Below are 25078 nucleotides of genomic sequence, written 5' to 3'. Positions count from 1 at the left end.
AAATAAATAAAAACAACATGTTTTATTTCATTAAGTTTATTGAGATGCTAATTTTTTTGAAATTTGGATTCACTTAAATAAATTTTTTTAAATTACAGATGATTGAAATACTCGATTTCCCTGCTTGAATATTAAATTTATCTTACGATGCATCCTGAAAGAAAACAAAAGATTAGATTTTAAGTTAAGAAATCATTAACCATCAATCTTACCTTCAATTTTATATCGCCTCGGTGCGTGTTTTCCTGTTAAATTCTATTTGTGTCTGCCTGGCTCGTCCGGAACTTTGCTGTGCTGCTGAAATAAAATGAATGAATATAAATTCGGAAAGAATACAATTCAAATTTTTACAATTAAAACTTACCACAACATCTCTCATCATGCCGAATTCAACGCTTTTAATGTAACGCTTCTAAAACTGCCCTTTTTGAAGGGAATCGAGCCTTTCAAAATAAGGGGTAATATTGATCCGATATAATGACCCGTTATTTGACAGATCATGGGGGTTCTCAATAACGGGTCAATTTTACGCCTTTAAGGGGTAGCCAAAAGTTAGCGTGCGAATTTCCAATTCGCGCGAAAAACCGCTTCTCATTGAAACACGTTGAAAAAAACATCGACCGGCCACAGTGCAAGCGAATTTTTGTGCGAACACCTGGCTGGATCGCGCGAATTCATCCTGTTCATCCGGACATACACTGAAAATATTCTCTCGGAAATTTTTTATCGTAAAATGATTTATCAAAAAAATTTTTTTCAAAAGTTTATTTTTTTAATTATCATTGCCGTTTCTGTTTTGGTAATGAAAAATGCACGGTTTTTTAGCGCGGATTTTCGAAACAAACGCGGTTTCAGTCTTTTTCTATTGAAACAAATTATAACTGGCAATAAACGACCGGTGGCATGAAAGCCCCACAATATGTGTATAGGGTGAAGGGGCTGAACGGATAGAAGTTGGAATTTGTTATCCGACGCCATCTTGAAATCCAATATGGCCCCTTTCACTCAACTTTAAAATGCTGGAAGTGACTGAAAAGCACATGAAACTCCCACAATATGGGTATTGGATGAAAGTACTCAATAAGTAGAAGTCGAATTTGGCTGTCCGACGCCATTTTGAAATACAAGATGGCGGTTTCCGCTTAATTCAAAATGCAATAAATAACTGAAAATCGTAAGGTCCATCCACAATATAAGAAATCAGTAAAAGGGATAAAAAAGTAGATGAAAAATTACTGACAAAAATTTAACAAAAATTTTGAGAGAACTGCAAAAAAGCACTGAAAAGAATAAACAAAAATATAACAAGTGTTATAAAACTAAAGTAATATTGACAAAAATAATACAAAACTGTGGGAAAATATGAATAACTATTACTAAAATTAAAAAATATGACAAAAAAAATAGTGACAAATGACAAAACTTTGGATAAAACACGCCAAATGTGGTTAAATAATTAAGCCAAAAAATATGACAAATATTACAAAATTAGACAAAAATATGAGAAAAAAATCACAGAAATGGCAAAACTATGACAAATGAGAAAAAAAAATTTATGATAAAATTATAATCAAAATTTGATAATGAAATGACCTGACAGAACTAATATAAGGACCAATATTTGACAATAAATTTACAAAAATAACAACAAATTTACAATAAAATCACAAAAATCTGACAAAAATAAGGCAAAATGGCTAGAATATGATAAAGTTTTGAAAAAAAAGATATGACAAAAAATTGTCAAAAATATTGACAATAATCTAACAAAATTATGAAAAATGAAATAAAAATATAACAAAATACTTTCAAATATATGTAAGAAAAATGACAAAATGATGACAAATACGACATAAAAATCACAAAATTAAAACAAAAAAAAAAGACAAATCCAAACATATAATAATAATAATAATAATTTATTAATGATGAATATGTAAAAAATATATCGCAAATACGACGAAAAAATGACACAGTCTATAAAAATCTATGGGCTTGTGATATGTGTAACTCAGTTGGCATGTTAGTTCCCTCCTAAGCCAATGTCCGTGAGTTCAAATACAAGAGTAATCATCGAATGCATTTGTACTGGAAAAGACTTTCAGTATGAAGAGAAGGTGGTAAAACGAATATAATCGAACGAAAAAAGACAAAACTATAAAAAAAAACTTACAATCAAATGAACAAAAAATCTGACAGAACTATGACAAAAATATGACAAACGAAAACATGACAAAATTATAACAAAAATTAAAATAAAATGACAAAAATCTTACAGTACTATGACAACCTTTGTCAATTGTCATAGTTTTGTTTTATCATAGTTTTGTAACATTTTTTCATACTTTTGTTGCATATATTTTTATCACATTTGTAAGATTTTGGTCATAGTATTGCCAGATTTATGTTATTTTATTTCAAAATTTTGTCATACAGACCCCGCTTGATTTTGGCAACATCCGAGCAAAAACCGTTCGTTTTTGGCAACATCCAAAAAAGACGTTTTTTTTTCTTTTTTTTATTTTTTATTTTCATTTTAAACAAATAAAAATTAATGTAAAACGTAATATTAGCATGAAATTTTTTCATTCGGCTTAATTATGATAGTTTTAAACAGTAAAAACATGATTTTTTCCATGTTTAATGCTCATAAATAATATAATTGAGCCAAATTGAAAAATTTTATGCTAATATAAGGTTTTACATAAATTTTGACTAATTTGAATTAAAAATCAAAAATGAAAAAGTGACAAAAAAAACCGTTCGATTTTGGCAACATAAAATTTTCGGGCGTGTTGCCAAAAACGAACGGGGTCTGTATTTGTAATTTTTGATTAGTTATTATATTTGTCATATTTTTATTTCATTTTTCATATTTTCCATATTGTTGTCAAATATTTGTCAAAGTTTTTAATTTCGAGTTTTGGCATTATTACTAATTTGTTGTTATTATTCAGTCAACTTTTATTAATTTTTGTCAGTTTTTTTTTTTTTAATTTGGTCATGGCTTTGCCATTTCAATGTCAAATTTATCATAGAATTGGTATATTTTTCTAATATTTTTGTAATATTTTTATCACCATTGCCATATTTTTATTAAAGTTTTGTCAGCGTTTCGTAATATTTGTTATTATTATATTGTATTTTTTTTCAAAATTTTGTTATATTTATGTCATAGTTTTAGAAGATTTTTTTTGCGATTTTCAGTCATTAAAATTATTTTAAAGTTGAACGGAAGCCGCCGTATTGGATTTTAAGATGGCGTTTCATAGCGTCAGAAAAATTCGACTGTTACTAATTGATTGAGTTTTTCGGAATTAACGCGGATTGGTTTTTTTTTGCGCGGTGCGTATCCCTCGCTCACAGTTTTGTTAATTTGCAAAGATTTTTTCACATGTGATTAATTTTTGCAACACCGAAGGTTTTTTTCAGTGTTGAACCGCTTCGCAATTCGCGTGCACTGCACGCTAACTTTTGGCTACCCCTTAAAGGCGTAAAATTGACCCGTTATTGAGAACCTCCACTATCTGTCAAATGAAGGGTCATTTTAACGGATCAATATTACCCCTTATTTCGAAAAGCTCGAGTCCGCTTCAAAGGGGTAGTTCTAGATGTAACATTGAAAGCGTTATTATTTATTCGGTGAATTGTGATTGATGCGAAAGATTGTAAGTATTTTATGATGTATTTATTTTGTTCCTTTTGCTCGATTTTAATTATTCATGTTATTTTTTCAGAACTGCACAGTTCCGGATGAGGGCGGTGAAAAATTTTAAGCCGATGGACGAAACCGGAACCGCAGTGGATTAACACAATGGTAAAAAAAAATGGTGGATAAATTTTGCTATTGTCATATTTCAATAAACCAAATCAAAAATGATATTTTGTTGTCGTTAATTTCCCAGCAAACATATTTCCCATAAGCAGCTCCTGAAATTTCCACCATATGAAAGCGTCTCAAATAAGGGGTAATTTTCATCCGGTATGAGCGTTTGGAATAAGGGGTAATTTTGACCCGCTACAAGCGTTATGAAGCTGAGTACCCCTTAAGGGGTACAGCGACTGTATCCTTAAAAAGGAGTTCTCCCAGTCTTATTGAATAACGGGTCAAAAGTATTCGTTAAGGGGTAGCCAAAAGTTAGCGTGTGTGGCCGGCCTTCAAAAGCGAACTTGCGAAATTCATCCGGTGAATGAATATTTCGCTTCGCAGTTCGCTTCGCGCTCACTGTGTTCGTACCCTTAGGGCAACTCATGCGGTTTGCAATGCTGAGATACTTTGAATCGGAAAGGAAAACAAGGAAAACGAGAAAAACCGTTAGCTTCTGGTCAGCATTTTGATGAGGGGAAATGGGAGATATTCAAAAATTTTCCACCACCCATAGCAGGAGCAATCGTAGCAGGCCTCACAATTCAATGTTTCCATCCAAAAGCTCCCTGACTGAGTTGCAAAAACGTGACATGCGCTATTGAATCCGTCCATAGTTATAGTCAGCGCCAAATTCCCGAAACAATGAATCTTGAACACTTGTACGACCACTTCCGTTACATGTGGCATGGATTTCGGACCTTATCCGCTGAGGAGCAAGTAAAACTCGAGCACTCGCTCCGATTGTTGCAGCGAGCTCAGAAGCTACAATCGGTATATTTCATGGGCAAGCTTGAGGGCATAGAGGCGGATTACTTACTGGCTTTCGGATGTCCCGGGCGGGACGTTTTCAAGGACCGTTTGTTCTTCTATAGTCAAGATTCCTCGGACTGGTTTATGCTTCAAGAACCCAAGGAATGGGATGGTGACTTGTGGAGTAAAATAAGAGCTCCGTTTCAAGGTATTCTTGTTTATGTCAATATTCTTAGCTAGTCGTAAAGCAATTGTTTTGAAGGTGATCCAGCATTAAAAATTGAAGTTAACCTAGGCCCAGGGTTTGAATTAGATGAAGACCTTGTTCCGATTCAAACCGATTCCAAACCGTTCACTTTGAAAGAACAGAACCGTTTGTGGTTTACGATGAGCAAAGTTCTGGAAGAGGCGGCTCTGTTGCCACGTGGCGTTCTCTATCAAGACACCGACGGATCACATGTTATTAATCCGTTTTTCAACGGTCTCAGCCTGAATGAAAGTATGAAGCTTTGTAACTATCAACATTTTCGGAAACCGATTTATTCAACTCAAGATAATCTGCTCCGACGGGAAGACTACAGCTATTTTACAGACGTTTACGACACTGCTGAAGATATACTTCCGAAAGAGAAAAGCTACGTTGTTCGCCACGATCTAGAACGAAATATTTTAACTCTTAGGTCTTTGCATTGGCCAGGGTTGGTTTGCTTCCATCGGGCTAATAGTAACATTTACGGATTTTATTATTACGGAGATGGAATCAAAAATTGGGATTTGATGTTCCGCTGTTAAGAAATTCAGAAATTAAAAAAGCTGTACTTTTGAAACCTTGAAGTTTTGCGAACGTTAGAAATATAGCAAAAAATGGAAATGCGTAATTTCGATCATTTATTTAAGCTCAGAACACGCAGCTCAATTGACTTAGAGGGATGACATCCTGGTGTAAAAATCCTTATGATCAAATAAAATTTAAAAAAATGCAGCTCAATCGAGAGAAATAGAAAACACTGGCAACATTTTAAGGCTATCGTTAATTTTTATGCTTAGGTCTTAATATGGGAGAAACATTATTATAAATTCTAATTTGGAACGAAAATTTAAAAAAAAATTCATAGTTAGTCTGAATTTCGGTTCTGAATTTTGGATGTGGAATAAAAATTTATAAAATCTTTAACTTAATTCTGAATCTGAATCCTTAATCTGAATCTGAATTCTGAATCCTAAATCTGAATATGAATTCTGAATCTGAATTCTGAATCTGAATTCTGAATCTGAATTCTGAATCTGAATTCTGAATCTGAATTCTGAATCTGAATTCTGAATCTGAATTTTGAATCTCAATTCTGAATCTGAATTCTGAATTCTGAATCTGAATTCTGAATCTGAATTCTGAATCTGAATTCTGAATCTGAATTCTGAATCTGAATTCTGAATCTGAATTCTGAATCTGAATTCTGAATCTGAATTCTGAATCTGAATTCTGAATCTGAATTCTGAATCTGAATTCTGAATCTGAATTTTGAATCTGAATTCTGAATCTGAATTCTGAATCTGAATTCTGAATCTGAATTCTGAATCTGAATTCTGAATCTGAATTCTGAATCTGAATTCTGAATCTGAATTCTGAATCTGAATTCTGAATCTGAATTCTGAATCTGAATTCTGAATCTGAATTCTGAATCTGAATTCTGAATCTGAATTCTGAATCTGAATTCTGAATCTGAATTCTGAATCTGAATTCTGAATCTGAATTCTGAATCTGAATTCTGAATCTGAATTCTGAATCTGAATTCTGAATCTGAATTCTGAATCTGAATTCTGAATCTGAATTCTGAATCTGAATTCTGAATCTGAATTCTGAATCTGAATTCTGAATCTGAATTCTGAATCTGAATTCTGAATCTGAATTCTGAATCTGAATTCTGAATCTGAATTCTGAATCTGAATTCTGAATCTGAATTCTGAATCTGAATTCTGAATCTGAATTCTGAATCTGAATTCTGAATCTGAATTCTGAATCTGAATTCTGAATCTGAATTCTGAATCTGAATTCTGAATCTGAATTCTGAATCTGAATTCTGAATCTGAATTCTGAATCTGAATTCTGAATCTGAATTCTGAATCTGAATTCTGAATCTGAATTCTGAATCTGAATTCTGAATCTGAATTCTGAATCTGAATTCTGAATCTGAATTCTGAATCTGAATTCTGAATCTGAATTCTGAATCTGAATTCTGAATCTGAATTCTGAATCTGAATTCTGAATCTGAATTCTGAATCTGAATTCTGAATCTGAATTCTGAATCTGAATTCTGAATCTGAATTCTGAATCTGAATTCTGAATCTGAATTCTGAATCTGAATTCTGAATCTGAATTCTGAATCTGAATTCTGAATCTGAATTCTGAATCTGAATTCTGAATCTGAATTCTGAATCTGAATTCTGAATCTGAATTCTGAATCTGAATTCTGAATCTGAATTCTGAATCTGAATTCTGAATCTGAATTCTGAATCTGAATTCTGAATCTGAATTCTGAATCTGAATTCTGAATCTGAATTCTGAATCTGAATTCTGAATCTGAATTGTGAATCTGAATTGTGAATCTGAATTGTGAATCTGGTATAAATATGGTATTTCTATATTATCTAAAAAAAAATTATAGTTATTCAGCTAGAAACAAAAATTGTTTACAAAATAACTTGGAATCTCTATAAATTTTTGGTTCATCGAAATTCGAGTGAACGTTCCCAAAAATTTCAGGCGATTTTTGTATTTCAAAAAAGTTAATCCTTACCTTGCGACAATTGCATAATGTAAAATAGTCTATTAAAATACATTTTATTTTTTTAGTCGATTTGATAGTAGCTATCAAACTAGCAAATGCATTGATTGCGCTTTCTGAGGGAATATTTGGTTCAATTTGACTCATATTTATCACATCAATCACAAATAAAACACGAATTGAGTTTGAAACATCATTGACTATACATATATTTTTTTTACTTTTTATTGCTTTTCTTATTGTTTAAGTGTTTGTAGCTCAAGCCAGATCAACAACCGCTCGTTTAATATTTTACAACATGCGTTATTTTTCAGCTAATAAGTAATTAGAAACTTTTCCTGCGGGTTTAAATACATGTGGGTGGGTAGAATTTTATTCGTTAGATTTTAAGCTAGCACTATGTTCAGCGGAAGAAAATTTCAATTAGCATGTCCGTAGGCTGAATTGGCGTTTGCGAAATAGGAACCACGCTCCGTTTCGTCACTGCCGTCGCCACTTGCACCGGCCAGGGCGCCAATTCCAGTTCCGGCGGGACAGTTTGGTGGTGTCGAGGAACCGGCGGCCTGCGAGTGATGATGCTGTTGTTGTTGGAGTTGATGATGATGATGATGGATTGCACTGTCCAGAGCTGATACGGTGCAATTATTGGATCCAGAGGTGGGCGGGGCTGTGGCCCCATAGGCCATGTTAAACAGTGCTTCTGGATCACAGACAAATTTGTAAACATATCGTTCACCGGCCACCTTCTGCATGATACCTTTCTCGTAGTAATATCGAAGGCTGCGTGAAAGTTTGTCATAGTTCATAGCCGGTCGATTTTTCTGAATACCCCAACGGCGAGCCACTTCTTCCGGTTCGACCAGTTTGAATTCCATTCCTCGGCCGGTCCAGGCAATACATCCCGCACTGGAAGCCGGTTCATCAAGCAGGGCCACCAAGAATTGCCACAGCTGAAGTGATCCTCTTCGCTGATGGAGGGGCCCATTGTGACCCCCGGTTAGTGAATTCAATGGGGATGGATTGGTAGTCGAAATGCTGGCGAGTGCCGTTTGTCCAGCCCCGACGGATGTGGCACTGCAGTAGTCCGGTTCCGAAGATGTCACAATGTCCGACGGCTGACGATACGCGCTGTAGCCTTGATGTTGTTGAAGAAATGCTTCTGCTGCGTCCGCGGCCGACGATTGATGGTGATGGTGATGATGATGATGGTGATGAGCAGCTGCTGCGGCCGAGAGGCTGTGGTCCAGGGCCGAGCTAAGATGAGATGATGTCGAATCGGGGAATATCGAGTGCTGGGTCAACTGAGGCGAGGACGAGGACTGCTGCTGACTGTGGGTTAGTTTCAGCGAGGTGTACAGCGGATCCGAAAACATTCGCTCCGAATAGGTATGCCAAGCTGTTACTGAAAATCAAGGGAACAAAAACATAAAACATGCATGAGTGTTACAACGGCTCTTTTGCTTGCATAATTAATGTAGGTTAATTTTCTGTTCATTGCTGATGATAAAAGGTTCTGTTGGGAAGCAGGAAAAAAGTAGCAACGTTCCAAATTGTAGGTATGAATTAACAACATTCCATAGAAAGCTCAGTCGTCTCTAATGGTTCCCGGGGTAATCGGATTTTGCTGCTGCGTCCTCGAGAGCCTTGAACCTGCTTGAGTTAGTGAAGCTAAATACCAGGTGATGTACGAAAAACGGGGTGGGAGGGTGAGTAGAGATTGTTTATGCGAATGTGCCAACATCAGCATTAACATCTCGTTGGTGAAGAAAAGGAGGATGAGGCACCATTTAGATTCCCGGTGGGATTTGACCAAAAAACAAGTGAATCACAATGTAAATGAAAATTTAATTAAGCACCTCGTCCACAGTCGTGATATCTATATCGTCTCTTAGATCGAGATTGAGATCATTGCAAAGTTGTTAACCATAAATTCGTTAACAAGGTAACGAAATTCACATTTTTCCAAAGTGTAAAGAATTTAGAAGCTGATTTCGACTCATATGGGGCCACTGAGTCTAAAAATGATATTTATTAGTTTTTTATCAGCTTTTGTTTTCGGAATAACTTGAATATACTCCTCCCTGTTACGGTCTTTCTGACGATTTGAGTTTCCTCTCTGACGATCAATGTTAACTAGGAAATACTTCACCCCTCTATGTTAATACAAGTTAAAAAAGTGTTAAAAATTCTTCAAGTTTATTGACTGGCCCAAGGGATTTTTGAAAAATCTCATCGGAACTGTTTATGAGTTATGTTCGAAAAATTTTTTTCTTGGAAAAAAAGTACCTAGGCAGAGGTGCAAAGCATCGCATCATTTTGCATGCAGCGTTCGACTTTTTCCCGACCAGATCAAACTAACTTTATCTTCGGAAGCGTCGGCTTGCGAACATAGCACGCCGACTTTTGATTGCAAATGAACGCATCGCAACGACGCTGTGGCACGATTGGTTCAAATGACTGCATCTCTTAAGTTCATTCCGATGCTTTGCGAACAGTTCGCCTACTGATTTTAAGGCGACGTCAACCGAAGGATCCGTTCGTTTGAATTCATCGGGGATAAGTTCAAACAACCTTATCGAGATAGGGTCGTTTGAACGTTCAATTGAATGTTCACTTTTGAACGTTCAATTCAATGTTCGTCTGATGCGTTCGGCAGCCTAAGGCAAGACGCCGAGCCGTGTTTGGATGGGATGGATTATTGATATGGTGCATTGCTTGCGTGTGATGTTCGGTCGTCGCTCGACGATAGAGGGTGTCGGGTGTCTTGTAGCGCGCGGACGACTTGGTAAAGAGAATGAGGCGCAGCTACAGTTTCATTTAACGGTGCAATTTTACTGAATAAAATGCCCGAATAGCAAAGACCATGGTAATAATATATCGTAACAATGATTTTGAATTTAACAGTAAACTTCATAGTGATTTCAAAATATTTATCAACCGGTTTAAATTTTGAAAATACCATGATTTTTAAAGTTACCGTGAAGTATATCATTAATTCAAAATATTTCAAAGTTGCAAATATTTCAAAAACACGAACATCGTACGGTATCACATTGAAATTCTTGTGATTTTTATTGTACCAGTGTTCTTCATGGTTGAATGATAATCCGAACCACGCGAAAATTGGTAATTTTTTGCTTTTTTACACATTTACATTTTTTCGTGTAATGAAAATTTTGGCGCTCTAAAATCGTCACTTTCTCTCGGAGGAAGTTAACTTAAATTTAAATTTTCGCGGTCGGAATCAGTGAATCCGGACCAAGTCGAAATCAAGCTGATCGGAATCTGAACAGAAAATGATGGCTTTAAATTCGGTGATCTTGGTAAATAATTTTATTATTTATTTATTTATATGTAGGCTAACTAAACCGAAATTTTTTTTATTCTAGAAGCTGACGGAAATTCAAAGTTCCCCATGGCCAACTTTAGATGTGGGCCGTATACAATGGCTGCGACGTGGACAAGATAGACGTCCGAGGCAAACCGATATCAAACGGATTTGTGGTCTGGTACTTCATGATGTGCAGGAATCCAGCCTTGTCCCAGGATCGGGCAGAAGATGCGGTACAAGAGCCGCCAATGTTACAGTTTAGAAGCTCCGTAGTGCAGATGGTTTTTTATAGCTTCTGGAAAGTGATGATTTTTTTTTAAACAAGACGAAAAATTTGAATAAAAATTGAAGCAAACAAATGAAACCTGTTTATTTCATTCAATAGTAAATATGAATTTAGAAGAAAAAATAACTGAAAACAATAATTTTTACCATGGAATTTCACGGTCCTGGAATTATGATAAATTGTGAATTAAAATTGATGTTCAAGATTATTGAACGATTGAAATTCAAGGGAAAACAATGAACTCCACAGTTTCTTTGAAAAAAGTGGAAGCTGTAATAACCGTTAACTTTATCGTTTTGAGTTTCCAAATGTATGGGAAAAAGTCGATTTTTTCATTGTTAAGTTGCTTAACAACCCCCTTTTTTCATGGTAAATTTTGCTAAAACCATAAATTTCACTGTCCAAAACTATGAATTTGACAGTTTATTCAAGGTTTTATGTACCATGATTCGCATAGTTTCAACTATAAAATTCATGGTTGCGTGAAAATGAAATTCATGGTCTTTTCACAATGTTTTTCTATTCGGGTGCAAACCGCCCAACTACGGTTGGGCTTGTAAGGCTTGTAAGAGATTGTTTATTCTTTTTCATTCCATGTTAGGTTCAGAACTGAAGCAAACCGTCAAGACCCGCGAAATTTAATTCAAATTTTCAGATATCAGATTCAGATTTCAGATTTTAGATTTAGATTCCAGATTCAGATTTCAGATTCAGATTTCAGATTCAGATTTCAGATTCAGATTTCAGATTCAGATTTCAGATTCAGATTTCAGATTCAGATTTCAGATTCAGATTTCAGATTCAGATTTCAGATTCAGATTTCAGATTCAGATTTCAGATTCAGATTTCAGATTCAGATTTCAGATTCAGATTTCAGATTCAGATTTCAGATTCAGATTTCAGATTCAGATTTCAGATTCAGATTTCAGATTCAGATTTCAGATTCAGATTTCAGATTCAGATTTCAGATTCAGATTTCAGATTCAGATTTCAGATTCAGATTTCAGATTCAGATTTCAGATTCAGATTTCAGATTCAGATTTCAGATTCAGATTTCAGATTCAGATTTCAGATTCAGATTTCAGATTCAGATTTCAGATTCAGATTTCAGATTCAGATTTCAGATTCAGATTTCAGATTTCAGATTCAGATTTCAGATTCAGATTTCAGATTCAGATTTCAGATTCAGATTTCAGATTCAGATTTCAGATTCAGATTTCAGATTCAGATTTCAGATTCAGATTTCAGATTCAGATTTCAGATTCAGATTTCAGATTCAGATTTCAGATTCAGATTTCAGATTCAGATTTCAGATTCAGATTTCAGATTCAGATTTCAGATTCAGATTTCAGATTCAAATTTCAGATTCAGATTTCAGATTCAGATTTCAGATTCAGATTTCAGATTCAGATTTCAGATTCAGATTTCAGATTCAGATTTCAGATTCAGATTTCAGATTCAGATTTCAGATTCAGATTTCAGATTCAGATTTCAGATTCAGATTTCAGATTCAGATTTCAGATTCAGATTTCAGATTCAGATTTCAGATTCATATTTTGATTCAGATTTCAGATTTCAGATCCTGATTCAGATATCAGATTCAGGTTTCATATTAAGCATTCAGTTTTAGGATTAAGGTTAAGATTTTGGGTTAAGATTTTAGATTCATATTTGAGGCCCTTGGAGCCAAAAGGGGTATAAGTGCAAAATGGAAAAAATTGAGTTAACCATCTAGAACAAATCTTCGACTGTCAAACATCATATGCTGTTTTAATCACAATTTTATTTCGCTATTTTCTCATGTTTTGATATTGTTGAAAAAATCCTGCTTACTGAAAATTACTTTTTGTTTGGAGCCAAAGGGGTATAAGTGCAGACCCATTTGCTACCAAGTAATTTACTTATACGGTATAAGTTATACCCCTTTGCCACCAACCCTAACGTCATTTCCATTTAAAGTGTTCATTCCATCGGGATGAAAAAAATATGGAAATTAATGGGCATTTGAAAAGTAAATCATGTTAGAAAATCTACCACCAACAGTTAATCATTTCATTACATTTAGTGATAGTTCTGGTGAACAAAATATTACCAAATTTTTCATTTTTTCTATTCTAACCCCAATAAATGAATTCCAAATTTCTGATTTCGGGTCTTAATCAAATGGTGTACGCCATGAATTTGGGACTCAATATATTTAATCATCAACTCATTAACTCATATATGTTAAACATAAACTCATATATGTAAAACATCAACTCATAATGAGCGGAAGTCCATTTCCAATCTGAAATCTGAATCTGAAATCTGAATCTGAAATCTGAATCTGAAATCTGAATCTGAAATCTGAATCTGAAATCTGAATCTGAAATCTGAATCTGAAATCTGAATCTGAAATCTGAATCTGAAATCTGAATCTGAAATCTGAATCTGAAATCTGAATCTGAAATCTGAATCTGAAATCTGAATCTGAAATCTGAATCTGAAATTTGAATCTGAAATCTGAATCTGAAATCTGAATCTGAAATCTGAATCTGAAATCTGAATCTGAAATCTGAATCTGAAATCTGAATCTGAAATCTGAATCTGAAATCTGAATCTGAAATCTGAATCTGAAATCTGAATCTGAAATCTGAATCTGAAATCTGAATCTGAAATCTGAATCTGAAATCTGAATCTGAAATCTGAATCTGAAATCTGAATCTGAAATCTGAATCTGAAATCTGAATCTGAAATCTGAATCTGAAATCTGAATCTGAAATCTGAATCTGAAATCTGAATCTGAAATCTGAATCTGGAATCTAAATCTAAAATCTGAAATCTGAATCTGAAATCTGAATCTAAAATCTGAATCTGAAATCTGAATCTGAAATCTGAATCTGAAATCTGAATCTGAAATCTGAATCTGAAATCTGAATCTGAAATCTGAATCTGAAATCTGAATCTGAAATCTGAATCTGAAATCTGAATCTGGAATCTGAATCTAAAATCTGAAATCTGAATCTGAAATCTGAATCTAAAATCTGAATCTGAAATCTGAATCTGAAATCTGAATCTGAAATCTGAATCTGAAATCTGAATCTGAAATCTGAATCTGAAATCTGAATCTGAAATCTGAATCTGAAATCTGAATCTGAAATCTGAATCTGGAATCTAAATCTAAAATCTGAAATCTGAATCTGATATCTGAAAATTTGAATTAAATTTCGCGGGTCTTGACGGTTTGCTTCAGTTCTGAACCTAACATGGAATGAAAAAGAATAAAAAATCTCTTACAAGCCTTACAAGCCCAACCGTAGTTGGGCGGTTTGCATTTTATTCAGTAAAATTGCACCGTTAAATGAAACTGTAGCTGCGCCTCATTCTCTTTACCAAGTCGTCCGCGCGCTACAAGACACCCGACACCCTCTATCGTCGAGCGACGACCGAACATCACACGCAAGCAATGCACCATATCAATAATCCATCCCATCCAAACACGGCTCGGCGTCTTGCCTTAGGCTGCCGAACGCATCAGACGAACATTGAATTGAACGTTCAAAAGTGAACATTCAATTGAACGTTCAAACGACCCTATCTCGATAAGGTTGTTTGAACTTATCCCCGATGAATTCAAACGAACGGATCCTTCGGTTGACGTCGCCTTAAAATCAGTAGGCGAACTGTTCGCAAAGAATCGGAATGAACTTAAGAGATGCAGTCATTTGAACCAATCGTGCCACAGCGTCGTTGCGATGCGTTCATTTTTTCCAACTACAAGTTAGGCGTCGTAGCTGATCTTAACCTTTTCAAGAAATAATCAGCTTGCGACTTTTTCTCGACGACGTTTGCGCTGAACGTTCATTTGCACCTCTGTACCTAGGTACTTCTATTTAAATCCAAATGTCACAGGCAACATAACATTCTCGTATTGAATACGTTTGCTATTGATCATCTAAACTTCATAGAAACCATATCTAAACACTGCATTTGAGTAAGAATTGTTGCCTATTCAAAATTTACTGTTAAGTGAGAACTAACAGCCGGGAACTAAATTTAGTAGCCAAGAAAGCAAACATGAGAAAATTGAAGATCCTTAAGCACGTTCCAAATGAATTGTTCATCAATCCTATAACATAACCTGAAATTTTCGGAAGAAATTGGGTCTGCCACAAAATAATCCCTTCGAGTGCGTAAACCCGAAAAACACTCATTCTGTACGATAGAAACTACTGTAAAATATCTCTAAACGATTCAATATACATACCTTCAAATCAGGCTCGTGCGAAGGAACTGTCCATTTGAAATAAATCCAAGGAACTGTCCAAATTTGAAATAAATATTCTCAAAACACATATTTAGATAAAAATTTGAATTCTAAAATAAATGTCATATCAGGTAAAATTAATCCATGATTAATTGTTAGAAAAAAATCAGAATTCAAAAACACAGACGAACTCATCAAAAATATTTCTAAAATTTTACTACTTCGATTTTATAAATCGGTAAAAATAAATAAAAAAATTGAGAAAAACTGTGCTATAAAATTCGGTAAATTAATTAGAAATAAAACAAAATGCGAAGATTTAATGATAAGATAAGATTTTTAACCATTAAAGGAAGATTTTTTATTTCAATAAACACCTTGATATCTTACCATTATACAACCTTATTGATGTATAGAAAAAAATATTAAAAAAAATGGATTTAAAATATTTCGTAAAGAATGAGTCAAATCGCTTTGCAGTCTTCAACAAAATGATTTAATGTTATAAAATCTTCGATATCCAATACTCAAAGGCTTTCTTCGGTGATGTCAGAAATACAGTGAGCAAAATAAGAATTGTACCACAATGTGTTTCGCTTGTTAAAATATGAATGATTGTAAATCACCAAAATTTTCCTCTACAGTTTGTTTTGAATTGATTAACGGATAAATCAAGCAAAAGTTTACTTTTTTTTTGGACGTAGCAATTGGCGTTGAGGACCAAAAATATGAAAAAAAAGGGTGCGAAATACGAATAGTACCACTTGTGTTTTTCAATAAAAACAAGATTATTTCTGAAAAATTTACTGTATAAAAGTGAATAATAATGCTTCTATGAATTATTCCAAAAGATAACTGCATTTTAAGGAGTTTTCTAGAATTCCAATGGTTTTCAAAGGTATTAAAAGGGGGTTTGAAGAAACGCTCTTCTTAAACTAAGGAATTTGATATTTGAGCTATAATTCTTTACCAAACTACTTACTTTCTTTATTGAAATGACGTTAGTTCTTTTAGAAATGGGACATTTTCTTTTGCTAACAACTCGTTTACTAGTAATTGGACATTCAAAATTTTAACAGCATTTTGTTGCCTGCAAAAAGTACTATCCGACCTATTTTTTTCAAAATTTAAAATTTACGCGTTTTTGAGGTATTTACATAATTTTGCACAGTTGTATTCAAAATTCAATCAGTATCAAGTTGATAGCTGACAAAACCGTTGATTATTCAAAGAATTACTGTATGTGAGTGGTGGAAAAGTATGCAAATACTGTCAAAAATGTCCACAAAGTTAAAATCAAGCATTGGAGTGAAGCACATGATCGACAACTTCGGCTAAGGATCATCAGGGAAGTCAAGTTTCATACCAGCATTTTTAATTTTCAATAAGCGAAAAACTAAGGGTAGATCGCTGAAATTTCCAAAAAAAATTCCTCCGATAAGCTAAAAGTGTTGCCTGGTAATGAGTCATTCAAACCTAACCTCAAACAAAAAATTTTTGCTAGTTCCACAGCTCGTAAGCTGTATAGCCTGTTCCGAGGCTATGGGACAGATGGTTTCTGATGAACGACAAAACTTATGAAATACCCTATATTAAACAAATTTCAGCATTTGAATCCTATACCATGTCTGCTCGTGGCAAGGTCCCGATTATATTAAAGTATGTATTTGCTGGTTATTTTGTCTAATGATTTGCAAAAATTCTGCTCCTGTGAAAAAAAAAACAAAAATTTTCAAAACGAAAACTATGGTTTTCGCTGTTTTCCAAAGATTAAAAAGAGTAATCTTGTATGTACCCTTCGCAACCTACGATCTACCAACCGATTTTACTTCAAGTTCAATCTCTTGATGGTTTTACTTCGTTATTGCCAGATTTTGCCAGCAGAAATTCCATCAAAAACTCTCAAAAAGTGACTCAAAAATAATCAAATTTGTTAATTTCAAAACAGCTGAATCCACTAAATTGCCCTCAGTTCCATTTGAAAGAGAAGTACACTCAGAAATGAAAAAAATATAAAAATATTAGACAAAGCGTTTGTTTTTGAAAGAAATATCTCGCGGTTATTAAATTTTATGCATTGGATCGTTTCTTGGCTAGAAATGATCGTGAGTCATTATTTTTTAGTGATTTCAGTTTATTATCGTTAGAGAAATAACCGAATACCTGAAAACTAATAATTTTTATATTATTTTCATTTCTGAGTGTATTGGTAAGTAGCAGCGAAAAGTAGCAGAAATTGAAGGAGGAGGATGTAGCCACCTAAAATACAGATTAAACGAAGTTTTTATTTGAAAACTGATCATTATCATGACTGAAAAAAAGTGTGCGCTGGCCGATGGGAGGTACCAAGAATAAAGTAGAATTTAAATTTAATCTTACAAAAACACGATAACTATTTTTTTTCAAATTTTTTCATGAATAAGCATAAGATTACCTTCATTTCCTTCATAGAAAGTATTTCGATCAAACGAAAGGTTTTTGAGATACACGCATTCGTAACTGTCCCATTTCTAAAAGAACTAAGCTTTAATGAAACAAACATTCTGGGTTTATTTTGAATCAGAAAAAACAGGTTGAAATTCAAAACTTAGATTTAGCAATAATTTTACCAAATTGCATATTTTCAGGGCATGACAGAAAAAAAATCAACCTCATGGTTTATTCGATATAGGTGATTAAATCAAATGATCATAAAGTTAAAATAATAATTTATTATTATTATTTTTAAACTGCGACTCAGAGATGGGTCTCGACTCAAACATTCAAAATATGCGAAAACATGCAAATACGGCAAACGCATCATTTCTCACCATAACTGACAACCTGTGCAGTATATGAGAAGGAAATGCAAATCTTGTCGTGCTTAAAATGTCTAAATTTGAGTCCAACTACCGTGAGCTGAAATGATGGGAATAGAAATAGAGCACGAAAATGATGATGATAACAATTCCCTTCATTCCGATAGACTTCGACACTCGACCAGTATAACTTTCATACGTCAGGTTGTCTCCTGTAGTAGAATGTTAATACATGGGCCCCGGAGAGGCACAAGATGTGGGTTCAAGTCCTACCGGGAGACAAGACGAATTTCGAATATGACAGTATCAGATGCCCGGAGACGCTCTTCCACCTCACTCAGGTAAACTTTTGCATGTTTAACATAATTGAAGCAAACGAGTGTGGTAACTGTAGCAACTCTCCTTCGAAATAGTATTTTATTTAAAGATTTTACCTTTCTTTTATATTTCAACTCTCACTTTCCCGACCACATAAAACCTTCCGTAATTTTTCCGTACTTTCACCATCAAAATCGAATCTAGAATAACTTTCCATCGTTCATCCCCGTATCTTCTCCGCTCAATCAGTTCACTCTCATCCACAGCGTTACCACATATACAGATTTTTCTGTAAATATACAGATTTTTTTAACGTTTTGTAATACAGAATCTGTATATACAGATTACAGATAATTGGAAATTTTTACAGATTTCATACAGATTTTCAGAAAATCAGAGATTTTCCAAGATATTTTGATTATACTTCGAGTCAATCAATAATAATCTACTTTGATGATTCAATCGATTAAATCATCCATCAATTATTACGCTTGCAAATAAGTAAAAACTTCCAGATTAGAGTTCGGAACCGTTACAATGCAAAATAACATGCAAAGAATTGAAGAAAGTTTTAAGACCTGTACCTTTACCAAAATTGGTCATTGCATTATAGGAAATGTAACTTTTAATGGTAAAGACTATTGACACAATGTTCGAATCCCAACTGATTGTTAAACCCCAGAAGCACACAGATCGTTTTATTAAACGGAATACATCGACTTAAAACTTTGCGGGACCTTAATTTTCACACATAGCGGACATATGTTTTGTCCGTTACAGTTAATCGGACAAAGTTAAATCAAAAACGGTTTGCGTATACAAAATATCAGGTTTAACACTATGGTTTGACATGTCGCACAAATAGCAGCCCGCAGTAATGAGCAGAGTAGTCCAAATGAGTGAACTACGCATTATAAAAAGGTCACCATAGTTCAGCGTAAGTATCTGGAATGAAAATTTTTGATACAGATTTCAATACAGATTTTTGAGATTTTATACAGATTAAAAAGATTTTTTGGCTCGAAAATACAGATTTAAATGTGGCAACGCTGCTCATCCATTCATTCATCTATATTTTTCTCTCTCACAGGCACCACTCAAATTGCGCGAAGAGATGATTGTGTTTTACACTGTTAGTTTGAATCAATCAGCTTAGTTAATAAAATGCGGTCATTCAAGTCAAATGCATAATCTTGAATAAATAATATTTCATTATTTTAATGTTGTATTGATCAATGTTTATTAATTTCAACAATTAGAATTTCATATATTTAAATCTTCATGACATATCTACCACAAGTAAACCACACTTTTTTCCAGTTTCAAGTCGTAGATGGCAGCGCTATCTTGCAGTTCAAATTATATTAACTCTCAATATTGATTAAACGGGTTTATTTAGGCTTATATTTATCAGTTCGAGATTGTTTTCCAGCACAGTTTAGTTGAAGTTCTCGCTGCAGAAAGTTTTTCCAGATTTGCAAAAAATCACCAGCACAAGAAAGTACAACCGCCAAAATTCCTGCTCATCTCACCTTCCTATTTAATTGCAAACTAATACTGCTAGCCGTCTGGTCCATCAAGCACAACAGTACAACATTATTCTGATTGCCGATCCAAGAAATTCACTTTTAGTGACCTTGATGCAATTTTAATTTTTCGATTTAGTGGTCTTCGAATTTCCAAGGCTTCACACGGTACCAAGTATCTACTTATTTCATGACCAAAATCATCCAGCACACCTGAATTAATCCCGGATACTCGAAAATGGGCATCGATTCGGTTTAATTGCGAGATAGTGCTGTCATCTGCTGTTAAACATTGGTATTTTGGAATTATGTTAATGAAGAAATCAAGCAGTTTGTAAAGTATTATAGCTTATAAAACGATATCGCAATACAAATTTTAATATTTTTTGTTTAGATTTTTTTATCTGAAATTTATAATGAAAAACTAAGTTTTAATTTGAACCATCAAAATAATTTGAATTTTAAATAGAGGAGACTGGGTAAATATGTATGAAACTTGGTTTTCCAGTTTACGGTTCGAAAATTTTGTATGAGACCAGGAAAACTAATATTTGATTAACTAAAAACCCATCATAGAAAAATTTAAAGTAATTAATAGGCTAATTACTTTTATTTATTACTACTCCTATCGCTTCAGAAATCATCATTTTCTGCAATGGTAGATTTTCTTGGTACCATATTAACTTATTCTTATCTCGTCAAGATCTCTGAACTCTGAACCATATATTATTGTTCATTCATGTACATCCGGAAACCGAATTACCCATCCTCTTTTGCTCTTTTAATGTATCTCTTAACTTTAAATTTTAATTTTCATTCGAGTTAAATTTTTATGTGTTTCACGTCTATGAGTCATGTTCTTGTCTCAAAATTTGATGAATTTTCCGCATTCAGATGCATTATATTAATCCTTTTCGTCCACTTCTCGTGGAAATGAACGTGAAAATCTTATTTCGTCAATAACTCAATAACGCGACTAAACTAGATTTTGTAACATGGTGGAATCGATGGAAAATGGTTGAAATATGAAAATCAAACTGGCTTTGTTGTTTAAAACCTTTTAGAACTGTGAATATTCAGATCCCACCGCCATGATGGAAATTTCACGGTGAAAAACCAGGGGAATCGGAAAAACAGTTCTAGAAGGTTTTTAACAACAGGCATAGTTGGATTTTCATCTTTCAACCATTTCCCATCGATTCCAACATATTACTAACACTTGTTGTGACGCCTTTTTAAGTTATTGACAAAATAAGATTTTTCTCGTATTTTCACGGGAAGCGTAAACCAGGCTTTAATTGTAAGAAAACATTTGGAAACTCGGTTCAAAATTCTGTACCCGAGATGAATTTGGAAGTTTAAATCATAGTTCTGGCTGCTCCAATTGACTTTCCAATCACGGAGAAGTAGGCGATGGATTGTTGGTATCGCACGTGATTTTTTCGCTCCGCCGCGGTTAAAAATTAGTTTTAGAAGTTTAAGTAGTTTGTTATGGTAAAACTGTATTTTTTTTTATTGAAAAGTAGATAAAGCATTGCATGATTCTTTGTCTGTGCCCGACTCGATTCTCCGTTGATTTTATCCACCTCCAACAGTGTAAAATCATTCAATGAACCGCTACAAGAGGTAACACGTTTCCTATTTCTACAATTGATGAGTTCGTTCCACGATATTTCTGATTCATTACTACTGAACTGATGTTGCAATCCGGGAATTTCTACCTCAGTATTCTCCGGTGCTTACGAAATCTGAAAATTCTGATATACTTGTTTATTGATTTATGGAGAGACGTGAGTATTTTTTCTATTGCAACCTACTCTAAACTAAAGAAGTACAATGTCGGAAACATCATCAGGTGCCGTGTATAAAGTTGTGTAAAAATTACAACACATTTTGATTTTAAAACTAGTGGCTGGAGGGGAAGTGAGATGCGCATAAGAATTACGACAGAAATCGTCGTACAAATAAGGTAGTGTCATGTGACACACAAACATTTTTAAAAAAATATCAGGTTTTTATCTTCTGTTCAAATTTTTCAAAAGTCAGCTACCAGCATCACCCACTCTTTACTGAAAAGAACGGAAATGCTGCCTAAAAAAAGTCGACATCCCGAAATAGGGCGAAAAAAATTCCCACACTTACTCCCTCGCGACCAAGACCAGCAGATGAATGAATAATCCCAAATCAAAATTGCCGCATAATTTAATTTTACACTCCTATTCGAAGGAAAGCGCAACCGAGCACGTTGTAGCTTTTCTAAAAAAACCCTCCAGCCTTCTTAAGAATTGCGAAAAAAATGTGGGGTAAGGTACATAAGTGAGTATTTGACATCCATTCATTCATCGAAGTGTTGCGGTATTCGATTTCACCTCCACCAAGGCAAGGACACTTGTTTGCATTCCTCGCATAACATTTTGACACCCTCAAAACTGCTTCGAATGTTTGTGGCGCTTTTGTGACGAGAAGGATTCCCGTAGGTTGTAGGTTGTTGTGTATCTGTCCTTTTCCCAAGAGAGGGATTTTCCCTTGTCGGTACATATGCCACAAGTCAAGACAACCGACACCCTCGGGGCCAACAATGTACACCCTCGTTCTTTCGAACTGAGAAAAGCGGAAAAATCCAGACGTCAAAAACGACAAATTCAATTCCTGCTAAATGGAAAATAAAATTGTCACCTTTGTTGCTACCGTTTCGAGATTTCTCCGCTCCGATGGCGGTAACTTTCCAAAATAACTTAACCACAGTATTGGATTACGATGAAATTATCCTTTGTGGGAATAAGGCTTTTTAAATATTTTTCATTCGAGTTCGTTTGATTAAAATGAGCTGAGACCGTTGTGAAAAACCATTCTAGTTTTGATTGACTAGAGGTCGCGCTTTTTATTCCTTTCCCAATCTTATCAGAATTAGTCAGCGTCTCATCACGCGAGGAAGCTCGTATAAAAATTAATATTCCGCGAAAAAAGGAATTACATTGATATTCACTTTGGTGGTTGGTATAGCAAATTGATTGTCAATAGATCTCTCTATCTGTCTATACTGTATATGGAAACCACAACACGCGCTTTCTGCTCCACTTGAATCGCTAATCCGATCAGCCCCAGAGCACCGCCACCAGATTAGCGGGTATTGAAAAATAACAATCGATTTCTCCGGATAATTTAATTCGATGTGAAAGCAGTAAAAATTAATTTGGATATTCAAAATTCTGGAAAAATGTTTGTTGATAAGAGAGAACCTCATATTGAAATCTCTTCAAATCACCCACAAATTTTTGAATATCTTCCAAATGAACAACAACATTTGAAAAACAATTCTTCTTATGCCAGGAATTGTACAATTTTTATACGAAATTTCGAATTTCGTAGTAGTTTTTGTCATTTTTGTCATTTTGGTCAATTATGTAATTTTTGTAATTTTTGTGATTTTTGTGATTTTTGTCATTTTTGTCATTTTTGTGATTTTTATCATTTTTGTCATTTTTGCCATTTTTATCATTTTTGTCATTTTTGCCATTTTTGCCATTTTTGCCATTTTTATCATTTTTGCCATTTTTGCCATTTTTGTCATTTTTGTCATTTTTGTCATTTTTGTCATTTTTGTCATTTTTGTCATTTTTGTCATTTTTGTCATTTTTGTCATTTTTGTCATTTTTGTCATTTTTGTCATTTTTGTCATTTTTGTCATTTTTGTCATTTTTGTCATTTTTGTCATTTTTGTCATTTTTGTCATTTTTGTCATTTTTGTCATTTTTGTCATTTTTGTCATTTTTGTCATTTTTGTCATTTTTGTCATTTTTGTCATTTTTGTCATTTTTGTCATTTTTGTCATTTTTGTCATTTTTGTCATTTTTGTCATTTTTGTCATTTTTGTCATTTTTGTCATTTTTGTCATTTTTGTCATTTTTGTCATTTTTGTCATTTTTGTCATTTTTGTCATTTTTGTCATTTTTGTCATTTTTGTCATTTTTGTCATTTTTGTCATTTTTGTCATTTTTGTCATTTTTGTCATTTTTGTCATTTTTGTCATTTTTGTCATTTTTGTCATTTTTGTCATTTTTGTCATTTTTGTCATTTTTGTCATTTTTGTCATTTTTGTCATTTTTGTCATTTTTGTCATTTTTGTCATTTTTGTCATTTTTGTCATTTTTGTCAATTTTGTCAATTTTGTCATTTTTGTCATTTTCGTCATTTTTGTCATTTTTGTCATTTTTGTCATTTTTGTCATTTTTGTCATTTTTGTCATTTTTGTCATTTTTGTCATTTTTGTCATTTTTGTCATTTTTGTCATTTTTGTCATTTTTGTCATTTTTGTCATTTTTGTCATTTTTGTCATTTTTGTCATTTTTGTCATTTTTGTCATTTTTGTCATTTTTGTCATTTTTGTCATTTTTGTCATTTTTGTCATTTTTGTCATTTTTGTCATTTTTGTCATTTTTGTCATTTTTGTCATTTTTGTCATTTTTGTCATTTTTGTCATTTTTGTCATTTTTATCATTTTTGTAATTTTTTTCATTTTTTTCATTTTGTCATTTTTGTCATTTTTGTCTTTTTTGTCATTTTTGTCATTTTTGTCATTTTTGTCATTTTTGTCATTTTTGTCATTTTTGTCATTTTTGTCATTTTTGTCATTTTTGTCATTTTTGTCATTTTTGTCATTTTTGTCATTTTTGTCATTTTTGTCATTTTTGTCATTTTTGTCATTTTTGTCATTTTTGTCATTTTTGTTTTTTTTTCTATGTAATTTTCAATGTTTGTAATTTTGTCATTTTTGTCATTTTAGTCATTATTGTCAATTTTGTAAATTGTGTCATTTTTGTTAATTTCCCTTATCCTTTTGTGTGATTTTTTCCGACTTCCGGTTCGGAATTTATTAAAGAAAAACAAGCGTAATATGACGACGGGAGGGGAAATGGCTTTTCCAAAAAAAAAAATTGTAGAATCCAAATTTCTCGTCTCCCTTACAATTTAGCAAAAAAAATTTATGTTTGAGATTGGAAGTACATACATGAATTTTCTCACATGATTCTCTTAACCTCGTATTGGTTAATAAAAGTTAAAAAAATTATAGAAATACTGAGTTGGAAAAGTGAAATGTAGAATTTAAGCTAAAAATGCAAAACATTTATTGTGAAATATGATGAATAAATCATCATTGCTCTCCACCTCTAC

The 25078-nt window shown here is 33.5% G+C and overlaps 2 protein-coding genes and 1 long non-coding RNA gene across 3 annotated transcripts in view; 1 reads left to right on the top strand and 2 right to left on the bottom strand.

Annotated features, from left to right (window-relative positions):
• Positions 1-42: 42 nt before the first annotated feature.
• LOC129744258 (uncharacterized) lies at positions 43-573 on the bottom strand. The gene is made up of 3 exons (XR_008736869.1): positions 365-573; positions 213-294; positions 43-154 (listed from the first exon to the last, which is right to left on the bottom strand). It is a non-coding gene; the product is annotated as an uncharacterized LOC129744258 (long non-coding RNA).
• A 3848-nt stretch (positions 574-4421) lies between these two features.
• Positions 4422-5491, top strand: LOC129749519 (radial spoke head protein 9 homolog). Its single transcript, XM_055744497.1, has 2 exons — positions 4422-4826; positions 4881-5491. The coding sequence occupies exons 1-2, from the start codon at positions 4511-4513 to the stop codon at positions 5408-5410; spliced, it is 846 nt and encodes a 281-aa protein (XP_055600472.1). The 5' UTR covers positions 4422-4510; the 3' UTR covers positions 5411-5491.
• Positions 5492-7644: 2153 nt separating this feature from the next.
• Positions 7645-25078, bottom strand: part of LOC129749578 (ETV5-related protein Ets96B) — a 54754-nt gene continuing 37320 nt past the window's right edge. Inside the window, exon 5 of the mRNA XM_055744605.1 lies at positions 7645-8803. Coding sequence (XP_055600580.1) covers positions 7821-8803 — 983 coding nt within the window. The 3' untranslated portion in view covers positions 7645-7820. The remainder of the gene's footprint in view (positions 8804-25078) is intronic.

The sequence above is a fragment of the Uranotaenia lowii genome, chromosome 2 (genome assembly GCF_029784155.1).
Source record: "Uranotaenia lowii strain MFRU-FL chromosome 2, ASM2978415v1, whole genome shotgun sequence".
Lineage (NCBI taxonomy): Eukaryota > Metazoa > Arthropoda > Insecta > Diptera > Culicidae > Uranotaenia > Uranotaenia lowii.
This window is presented reverse-complemented; position numbering and strand designations above follow the sequence as displayed.

Excerpts from the sequence above, each read along its gene's own strand:
- LOC129749519 (XM_055744497.1), top strand. The coding sequence starts at position 4,511 with ATGAATCTTGAACACTTGTACGACCACTTCCGTTACATGTGGCATGGA. Across the intron at positions 4,827-4,880 it reads AATAAGAGCTCCGTTTCAAG|GTGATCCAGCATTAAAAATT; the intron begins GTATTCTTGTTT and ends ATTGTTTTGAAG.